General features: G+C 51.7%; 1 protein-coding gene across 1 annotated transcript; it reads right to left on the reverse strand.

The window, feature by feature from the left end:
- Positions 1–7,991: 7,991 nt before the first annotated feature.
- LOC111154574 (actin like 8) lies at positions 7,992–10,609 on the reverse strand. The gene is made up of 2 exons (XM_022514223.1): positions 10,262–10,609; positions 7,992–8,744 (listed from the first exon to the last, which is right to left on the reverse strand). Exons 1-2 carry the CDS (start codon positions 10,607–10,609, stop codon positions 7,992–7,994), a joined length of 1,101 nt encoding a protein of 366 aa, XP_022369931.1.
- Positions 10,610–10,899: the final 290 nt, after the last annotated feature.

The following is a 10,899-nucleotide window of genomic DNA, read 5'->3' on the forward strand; positions in this document are numbered from 1 at the left end:
CATTGACGCTCTCTCTTTTGATGCAAATCCCCAGAAGCTAGAAGGCAAGAGACTTCCACATTAAAGCTATTACCCACCTCTGGGGAGGTGGGAGCAGGAGAAGAGCTAGCTTGGAGGAGAAGCCAGCCTGCTCGGTGCAGGGTCGAGGATGTGCTGTTCTGGGGGACCCAGGTCTTCCAGAGGGGTCTGTCTACCTCTGGTGAGACATTGATATGCGGCGGCAAACCCACAGCCTCCAGTATGGCCAGTGACCTCAGAGCAGCAGGGGCTGTTGGTGCCAATGACCATTAGACTAAGTGCCAGGTACTGTGCTAAGCACTTGGAGGACAGTAGCTCCCATAGCCTTCTCTACACCACGAGGTAGATACTGTTAGTACCCTCAATTTACAGATGCGAGTTTGAAGCTCAGAAGCACTGAGCTTCAGCCTGAGGTCACACGTTAGAACGTGACAGAGCCCGGGCTAAGACTCTGGTCTCTGGAACCTCCGCTTCAGCCTTCATACGCAATGCCTTGCTCCTAGGGCTCACCTAGGACTCTATGATCATCTCAGGGTCCTTGGCCCTTGACTATCCCACCCTTCTCTTCCCAGGCAGGGCCAGGCCCCAGTGCCCACCAGCTCCACCCAGTGCACCAAACCCACCCCCACCCCCGACTCCCTGTGGCAAAGGCTCTGTGGTCCACTGTTTCCCACCTGCAGTGAGACCACCTCAACTCCAAGGCCAGGCAGTTGGAAACGGGCACTATTTTTAGAGAGGTGAAAGCAAAGCCGGTTGTTTATTGCAAACACAACAAACTAATACCTTAGCAAGGCCTGTGGGAGAAACTTCATAATGAATATGGAATGACTAAGGTGTTAGATAACATGACAGGACCAGAGGGGATCCTTGCAGCCCTGGCCAGCCTCCAGGTGGGCCAAGCACTTCACTAAGTGCAAACTCACAAAACCCTGCAGAAGACAGGGCTGGCTGGAACCGTCTTCCCCACGAGGGCACAGGCTCAGCAAGGCTGAGTAACCTGCCCAGAGGTGCACAGTTAGCAGGGGTGAAGTAGGGTCATGCAGAGGTCCACTGCCTACCTGGCTTTCTCCCAAGGACTGGTAGGCGGGGTGGGGGAAGGACACTGAGTCTTCCCTCCCTCGGTGGGTTAAACATCACACCTGCAATTCTGCTCTATTTACTTTCAATGAACCCATTCTTTCCTCCATAAATCACTCAGCAGTCCTGCCCTTGTCAGAATCATCAAAGGCCCAATTAACCCTGAATACCGTGGCCCCAGCTTTTCAGGCTGGGAATATTACAGAGCTGGTCGAAAAGCAGCCCAGCAAGCAAGCACTTACTCTATAACGACCCTGTGGGGGGAAGGGAGGAGCCCACGTGCACAAGGAAACCACCCACAGCAGCTAAATTCTGACTGCCAAGCCTTTATTAGTGGTGATAAAAGACAGCAAAAGTAGCACAGGGCTTTTCGGCTCCCAGGTGGGGGCTGCAGTCCCAGGAATTAGTCATGTTTTGACTGGTAGAGTTATGAAATTTATAATGGAGGCCCTGGAGAAATTAAACACGGATTACGGCCAACTCCCTCCCCCAGCTGAATGTCTCCTACGGGAGCCATGCCTCGGGCTCACACACCTCCTCCAGGAGCCTGGTTTGCTGGCCCAGAGGGCTGGGTGAAGATGGCGACCCCCCTGAGGGCAGGGTCACAGAAGAGGTGGCTGTCACCTGCTCCCCACCTCACTCGGGTGGTGTCCACTCCTCATGGAATCCAGGGGCCGTGGGAATCAGGTCTATCTTGGGCAGCGGCGAGCCCCCAGCCAGGGTTCCGGAAGGCTCATTGAAATGAATCTGTGTTTCAACCTTCTCAGTGTTTGCCCTTGCTAGGTTAAGCATGATTCTCTCCCTGGAGGGAGACAATATTCGAGGGTCCACAGAAGTGGCCTGAATTTGGGTGAGTCCAGTGAACTCTGTCTTAATTACAGAAAAGAGTTGGAACCACCTTTCACACTCTGATTTTAGGGCCTCTTTAAGAAGCCAAAGATGCCTGGGAGGGGTTGTATATCAAGATCCTAACATCTTAGTGCGAAAGTTCATCAAAAGGACAGGATGAAAAGGCATCTTAGCTGGCAGCATGCTGGGGCTTCAGGGCGTGCTTTGTGAAGACAAGGATTGGTTGATAGCTCCAAGAGGCAGAGCAGGGATGCAGGGAGAAACTTAACCCTTACTGAGCACCTACTATGTGCCAGGCACTGTGCTAAGCCACTTTATAAATATTCCTCTATTTTTTTTAAATTTTTTTTAAGATTTTATTTATTTATTGGACAGAGATCACAAGTAGGCAGACAGGCAGGCACAGAGAGAGAGGAGGAAGCAGGCTCCCTGCTGAGCAGAGAGCCCGATGTGGGACTCGATCCCAGGACCCTGAGATCATGACCTGAGCCGAAGGCAGAGGTTTAACCCACTGAGCCACCCAGGCGCCCCAAATATTCCTCTATTTAACAGATCCTAGAAAAGGGCTCTCAAAACAAGGGGTGCCTAATAAATATTCATTGAATGGATAAGTGACTTTAAGCCCCATATCAGCCTGGTGAGGTAGGGTACTATAATTATCTCTTTATAGATAAGGCCATGGAACCAGAGAGGGGCAGTTCTTTGCCCCAGGCAGCATGTGGTGGGAAACAGAGTCAAGCCCAGTGTCTGACTCCCAGACCTGAGCTCCCCCCGGTCAACCAGCTTCCTCCATTAGAGGGAATTGTTGGCTCTGGGATGGAGACAGCAGCAGGAGAAAGTGAGAAGCCCCGGGAGCTGTCCAGCATTGGCATTGCTGAAGAAGAACACAGCCCAGCAGAGACTCCTAGGTGAGGCAGGGCTCTCTCTCTCTCTCTCTTTTTTTTTTTTTTTTTTAAGATTTTATTTATTTATTTGACAGAGAGAGGTCACAAGTAGGCAGAGAGCCAGGCAGAGAGAGGGGGAAGCAGGCTCCCTGCTGAGCAGAGAGCCCAATGCAGGGCTCGATCCCAGGACCGACCCTGAGATCATGACCTGAGCCAAAGGCAGAGGCTTAACCTACTGAGCCACCCAGGCACCCCGGCAGGGCACTCTCTACTTTTTTTTTTTTTTTTTTTCCGGCAAGGCGCACTCTCTTGCCCTGCGCAGGAATCCAGCTCAGACTCTCACCTTGGAGACCGCTCTCCCGTGTCCTGCACCCCAGGCTGCCTCTCCCACTACCACGCAGGTTGCGGTGTTCTAAAACTGACAGTTACCAGACAGCTGCCAGATGATAGGATGGAAGATCTGCTGGTCCCTCAAACCCACAGCCACCCCGCAAGTACCACCCATACTCTGTCCCCAGTCTAAAGCATCAGAGTGGAGCAGGGTCTGGACGGCACAGAACCTTTAGCCTAGAGTCTAATGGAATGAGTGTTTTCCTGATTTATGTTATTGCTCTGGTCTCTTCCCTCTCTAGGCCATTCTCCAAGCTATACCCAGAGCTCCAATCCAAGTGATGTCATAACTCTGCTTACAGTTCTGAAGCCTTCACTCCTTGGTGTGATAATCAGTGTCCTTCAAGAACTGGCCCCACCTCCCTCCACCCGTCCCCACTACTTACTGCCCTCATTCTCCAGCCACTCTAAGTGCCCTGTCTATTTAACCCCAGATACCAGGTTGTCAAAGACAGCTATGGGGCTGGTTGCAGGGACAAGCATTCCAAACAAAAGGCACAGCATTTGCTAAGTCCTGCTCCTCGGCCAGAATCATCTCAGAAATCCCTTCCTATGCAAGACCCCTCTGGCGACCGCCTCTCCCTGTAGCCAGCCACTCGGTGACAGAATATGATTCTGCTCCATCACTCAGACAAGAAATTACCCTGCAAACATGTCCCCCTGGAAAGTAAGCTAGCACTTTACGGTGTTTTATCCATTTGGTATCACTAGCAACTTCCTGCATGTGAGCAAGCAAAAATAAACAGAAGAGCCAGGTTCTTGCCTGAGGACTTGGTTAATAGAGCTGGTGTATATAGAAAAAATAACGGTTATAATAATAATGTACAATAATACTAGACACCCCATGTGTCTGGCACCTGCAAGGCTGTACATGTTAACTCATATGATAAGCATCAAAAGCGCCCTGAGGGAAGCCTCTTCACCGGGTCCATCTTACAGATGGGAGAACTGAGGCACAGGGGGTTAAGTATCCTCCCCAAAGGCAACAGAGCCAGAAAGCAGCCCAGCAGGAACGCCAACTCAGACAGTCTGGCTTTGGAGTCTGAGCCCTCATCCATGTCACCATCTGCTTCTCTAAAGGACAGGGACCCAGAGGTGGAAGAGGCAATGACATTGTCTCTTAGGGCCAGGAGGATACAGGAATTCCTTTCGTCCTCCACATCAGCAGAACCTAAAGCTCTTAGCAGGGTGACCTCAGGGAACTTGGGCGTCCAAACTCCACCCAAACCCAAACCCAAACCCAAGGGCGCCAAGCCCCAGCCTTAGCAGCAGAAACTGGCAGGACTGTACCCTCACAGCCAGGAACAGCCCACCTCAGGACCCTTCTCTTTGTCCCCTCCACCAGCCCCACCCCAGCTGCCAAGACCCTGCCTCCCACCCTCCTGCACCTGGCCGCCCCTGGCAGGCAGCCTCAGACCCCTTGTGGAGGAGAAGCTTCCCCCAGCTCTGAGCAGCTGCTAGGCCATGCCGGAGCCGGCAGGCATCTTCTGGGCACCACTCGCCGCCCTGCCAGGCCTGGCATGCCAGCAGATCCACGTTAGGTTGATGGCCCTGCACAGCCCCACGGAGCTGCTATTTTTAATTTAATTGGAGAGTCGGAGGAGAAAGATGGTACCCAGCGAGGGAGTTTTAAAAGCTTTCAGGATGGGGGAGGGGGGAGAGAAAGCGAAGAAAAGTTCGTAATTATACACCAGGCATCCAGATTTGATGCTTGAACAGAAAGGTTAAATGTTGCATTCAGAATAAAATGAGAAAAGAGTCCTGATGACAGTTGCCCAGAGCTAAATAAGGAAAAAAAAAAAAAAATATCCCTTGCCCATCTCTTCTCCAGATCCCTCTTCTCTCATACTTGTTTCTGAGTTTCTCCCCTTCTGCCTTTTAAAGCTCAGGAGCACACAGATAAACCAGTTTGGAGCACAAAGATTACTACTCAGTATGTCAACACTTGATTGCCACCCAAAAGCAGCTTTCACTCATGCCTGAAAAAATCACACATTTTCATTTCTCAAGCCAACAGGTCTAACAGGGCCCAGAAAACTGGGATGGCAGTCTGGCACTGTGGAGAACCACATGGGTACGGATGGACCTATGTTCAAATCCCTTCCCTGCGAAGGGACAGATGCCCTAGGTCATAAGCAGAAGTCTGCTAGTTAAGACTTTCCTATTATAAAGAGATTGACTCAGATGGCACACTCCTTTCATCCTTCCTTTTCAAGCAGGGACTATAGATGTGATGTATGGAGCTGTTGCAGTCATTTTGTGCTCATGAGACAACACACTAAAACTGGAAAAACTGGAAGACAGAAAAAATATAGACATACCTCTGTTCTTCAGGACTGCCTGCTTGTCACATCAAAGAAATCCCCATATGTTTCAGCCACTTCTAGTCTAGTTTTCTAGAAATGCTGAATCTATTCCTAACAGTGTCAATCCTTTATTAGCCTAACCTTGAGTGTGAACTTGAGCAAGAGCTTCACATCACTCAGCTTTGGTTTTCTTATGTGTAAATGGGGACAAATATCACAGTGTGTATGTGAGGACTGAATGTGACTCCATTTGTAATGCACGATGACTGATGACTGCCATTGTTATTCATACTCCTGATTAAGAGGAATGCAATATCAAATTATAAAATTTAAAGTCACCTCTCCTATTTCAATAACATCTTCTAGTTTTCAAAGGGACTTCTCGGGGCGCCTGGGTGGCTCAGTCGTTTAAGCACCTGCCTTCGGTTCAGGTCATGATCCCAGGGTCCTGGGATGGAGCCCCACATTGGGCTCCCTGCTCAGTGGTGAGTCTGCTTCTCCCTCTCCCTCTGCTGCTCCCCCTGCTTGTGCTTTCTCTCACTCTCTCCCCCATTCTCTAGCAAATAAATAAATAAAATATTTTTAAGCCAAAAAATAAGCAAACAAAAAGAGACTTCTCTTTCTTCATCTTAGCTCATCCTCAACCCCAAATCCCCGAAGGAACAAGTATTATTCCCTATTTTATGCCCGGAAGACTCAAGAGAGTTAAGCAACTTGCCCAAGGTAGCTTAGCTAATGACAGGGCCACCTGTAACTCAAATCTGACAGAGTCCCTGGGGCCCAGGCCAAGCTGGCTCTGAACTGTTCTACTACAGGTCCCACTTCCCCTCCTGGGGACCACTGGTGTCTCAAGTTTAGGGATAATGCTGTAGCTGAGACAGTATGGCTCATGTGACAAAGAAAACATGAGCTGGACTGTGGCCTTCAAACTCCCCCTCCTGTGCCTGGAACCTCAGGGTTCCTTGGGCTCCAATCTCCTGCCCACTGCACTCTTTATTCCATTAACATTAGGGAACTGAGAGTCCTGTTCAGAAGCAGTCATACTGGTTGAGAACCCAGATGATTCGAACCCCACTTTCACCACTTACCAGAAATAAAAAAAATTGTTAAATAGTTAGTTCTCTCTGTGTATTAGTCAGGATTTGCAAAACAGCTGCTATAACAAATTACCCCCAAATCTCAGTAGCTGGACAGGGCAGATGTTTCCTCATGTCCCAGTGGAGTGCAGTAGGGCTGGGTGGGGCTTAGGGAGGGGGAGGGGTCTATGCTCCAGTGGGTTATTCAGCCTCTTTCCATCTGCAGCTCTGCCCCCCCCCCATTAGATCTCCACATCCTGCAGGCTGATAGGGCTATTTTAAGGGTCAGGCATTCACTAAACTGGCCAGCACCTTCGGCATGGTCACGTGACCCTACCTAACTATGGTGGGGTGCTGGTAAGTGTAACTCACAGTGTGTCCAGGAAGGAGGGGGCGGTGACCCACCACCCATGGTCCCTGGTGGTCTCAGGGTGATCTCAGGCTACCCCATCGAAAGTAGACAGCCCCCATCCCCCAGAGCACGTGACCTCGGTGCATTCCTTATTTCATTCTTCATGCCTCAAATAGATTTCCTTATCCACTACCCATGTCCCCACAGTGGAGTGCGATCTCCTTGAAACCGGAACCCTCTGGTCTCTCTCGCCCCATAGTCCCTCCGATATCTACCAAATAAATATTACACTAGTAGAAACTCAAACTTTAACAGAATATTGAAATAGCTGGGATTAAGAAAGAGACTGCGGCAGAGGAAGAACAGGGCACTCTGGACCCTTGTCCATCCCGCCCAGTGGGTCCCCAGAGGCTGCCCCAGACCCACCCTGGTCCTCCTGTCCTCACTCTGCGTCTCCCCTAGAGACAGTCTCCCCCCGCCCACCCCCACCGCCATCCATGACAGAAGCCAGCACTGGTTCCAAAGAAGTTGTTTATTTGCAGATGCAAAACAAGGCCCTGGCCACGGGAGGGCTGCCCCTCGGGCTCACCTATAGCAATTTCTCCCTGGCCAGAGAGAATGAGTAAGACTAGAAAAACTTCATCTCTCCCATCCCACCCCCCAACTCCTAGTCAAAAATAACTGGGACCCCAGCAGAAGGTCCCATCTCTCCCGCCCCGGTTAAAACCTACTGAACTGAGAACAGGACAGCCTATGGAAGACGCCAGCGAAAAGTAAGTGGCTATTTGAAGATGATCACTGACCACTCCGCTCCAAATGACAGACCAGCCCCTGGAGACACCGTCCCCGGAGGGCTTCCCTGTCCCCATCTAGGCTGGATCCCACTCTTAAAACAAGATAAAACCCTAGAACCTAAAAAAACATCCTCATGACCTTGGAATTCCAAAGCCAGCCAACTGCTAACCCCAGACCCTGTCACTGGAAATTAATCCCCTGAGCCCTGGGGACCGGGGTCCAGGTCCCTGGAGCTGCCAACAGGTCACAGCCTCTGACTCTCTTCGTACTCCTCTTTGGTCATCCACTCGGACTTGTAGGAAGACAGATGGGCCACAACAGAAGCTCCAAGCCAGACGCTGAAGTTCCTGTTGGAACCCACCCACATGGTGGCCTTGGTGGAGGAGAAATGCTCTGCAATCAGCTCCTTGTACAGGCGCTTGGTGAAGCCAGGGTACAGGGTGTTGCCCCCGCAGGCCATCACGTGGGAGGTGAGCAGCGGGTGCACGGCCGCCTCGCAGGCCAGGATGGCCTCCACCACGGCCTGGGAGATACCGGGCCCTTGTAGGTCGAACACCTGGGGGCTGAAGAACATCTCGGGGGCCAGCCGCTGCATGGGGGTCAGCTCCACTGGGGTGCCGTCGGGAAGCTGGTAGGTGTTGTTTTCATCCGAGCCACTCGGCAGGCTCTGGCGGAAGTCCAGGGCCTCCGCCAGATTCTGGGGCACGTAGCACTTGCTCATCTGGGTGGTGGCCACCGTCTCCAACTGGAACAGGTTGTGGCGATTACAATCCTCCTTGAAGAGGCTCTTGAAGAGATAGGCCGACAGATCCTGGCCCGCGAACTCCAGCGTCTTACCGCCGGACCGCAAGGGGCGGCCCAGGTGGAAGGGCTGCACACGGGTCAGGCCGTAGCCCGAATCCACGACCACGCCGGTCAGGAGGCCGGAGGCGTACAGGGACATCTCCAGCTGGTCGGCCAGCAGGATGGACGGCACATCCTGTAACTCAAACATAATCTGCAAGAAGGGAGAAGCGCCGCTAGGGTATCTCCCCCGCACAAAAGGCCCCGATCCATTTCTGGGTTCTGCTTTCCCCAAGACTGAGCTGCATGCTAAGCTGTCAGAACTGAAACAGGGGCACACCTGTGTCCCCCAGGGACTTGGGGGGGTGCTGCCCTGAGGGGGTGGGGTCCAGGGCCCCTGGAGCTCATGCTGTGGGAACAAGGGAGGCACTAGAGGATGACAAGTTGGATTTGCCCTGGGTGGGGGCAGTTGTTTGAGGACCCCCACTGTTCAGAAGACTGTTTTTTGGTGGTGAGGTGGGAGGAGCTGTCAGCTGCTGCGAAGGAAGGGTGCTGAGATGCTTGGCTCTGTGAGCGGGGACCAGCGGGGCTATGGCCAAGTGGCCGATCTGCTGCCTGACCCATTTCTTTAGAAGACGGAAGAAGAAATTAGGCAAGAAATATGTGCATCATATCCACCACTGCCTCCAGAAAAGGAGGGGGAAGAAGGAAGGAAGGAAGGAGGGTAGGAAGAAGGAAGGAAGGAAGGAAGGGTGGGTGGGTGGAAGGAGGGAGATAACATACTCTCACCTCCTAGTAAATGAAGACTTTTTTTCTCTACGCATCAAGACAAAACTGGAATGCTGACATTTAGGTTTTGGCAAAGTCCCTAGGCTGATCTTCTCCCCCACCCACCACCCCCGCCCAGATCTTTACAGAGCACCCCCGCTGCCTCCCTCATTCCCCGGCTCCAACTGCATCCCAGGTTTCTGACCCTATAGACACAGAAAGGCAGCACTAGTCTGCCCTTCCATGGCCTTTGGCCATGAAGCCACCTCTTCAGGCCCCAGAAGACCCATCTGCCCTACTGAGGGGGAAGGAGCTCCCCCACACCCACACTCAGAATACCGTCCTGCCTCCATCCACTTCCCAAATAGAAGCCCAGTCCCTCTTTTTCAAATAGGAAATGAAATACGAATCCCACTTAAAACTCTCCAGGATCTTCTGATTTATTTAGAGCAGGGGTTGGCGAGCATTTTCTATAAAAGCTAGACAGTTGGGGTTGCCAAATTTAGCAAATAAAAGTACAGGCTGCTCAATTAAATTCAACTTTCAGACAAACAACAAATAATGTTTTCATATACGTATGTCCTGTGCAATACCTGGGACATGCTTACACTAAAGTATGACTTGTTGCTTCTCTGAAATCCAGCTTTAACTAGGCACCACGTAGTTTATCCAGCAAACCTACAGTAAAGAGGTTTCTTAGCCTTTACATAGTATGGATACAGTCTGTGCTGTAACCATCACGGCTCTGCTGATATGGTGTGAAAGTACCCAAAGACAGTATGTAAAAGGGTAGACATGGCTATGTTCCAATAAAACTTTATTTATAAAAACAGATGGGGGGCCAGTTGGGCCCACCAGCTGTAGTTTGCCAAACCTTGATTTAGAGGAAGATCTAAGCACTCCCCATAGCCCCTGGGGTCATGTCTGAATACAAAATGCCAGGCTAGTTCCCATTCATCTTACCTCCAGGGTCTTCCGTCGGTCCGCAGGCTCTCTCAGAGGGGACTCTGTGACCATCACAGGGAAGTCCTCATGCTCCCGTCTGTGTCTCTCCAGCACAAATGACCAGATGTGCTCCACGCCCTCCCAGTTGAGGATACGGCCACGCTGGATGGGGTAGCTAAAGGTATCAGGATGGCAAATGTCGATGCCTAGACTCACGCGCCTCTGGGCATAGCTGGGGCCAGGATTCTCCCTGCACGGGACGTAGTTCACGATGCTCGGGAAGACCATCTGGGGTTCATTCCACCCAGACAAGCCAGCCTTCAGAAAGCCAGACCCATGATCGATGATAATGGTTCTCGCGGCCATGGTGAAGGCAGAAGTGGGAGAGGTCTCCTGGACTTGACTGTGGAGAGAAAGGACGGGGGATTATTCCAGGCGACCATGGGCTGCTGCCCACTCTCTACCCCAGAATCAAACTTCAGGCTTCCCTAAAGTGTGTCCATTTCCCTTCCACGCCTCTGTACAAGCTGTGCCTGCAATATTCTTCCCGTCCCAAACTCCTAATCATCCTACAAAGCCCTGCCTTCAAAGTCCTGCCAAGCCCTCCTTCCCGCCCACCTCTCCCATTGTAATTTGCACACTCATCAGTTACGCCA

This window comes from Enhydra lutris, unplaced genomic scaffold (genome assembly GCF_002288905.1).
Source record: "Enhydra lutris kenyoni isolate GAN:26980312 unplaced genomic scaffold, ASM228890v2 scaffoldscaffold38, whole genome shotgun sequence".
Classification (NCBI taxonomy): Eukaryota; Metazoa; Chordata; class Mammalia; order Carnivora; family Mustelidae; genus Enhydra; species Enhydra lutris.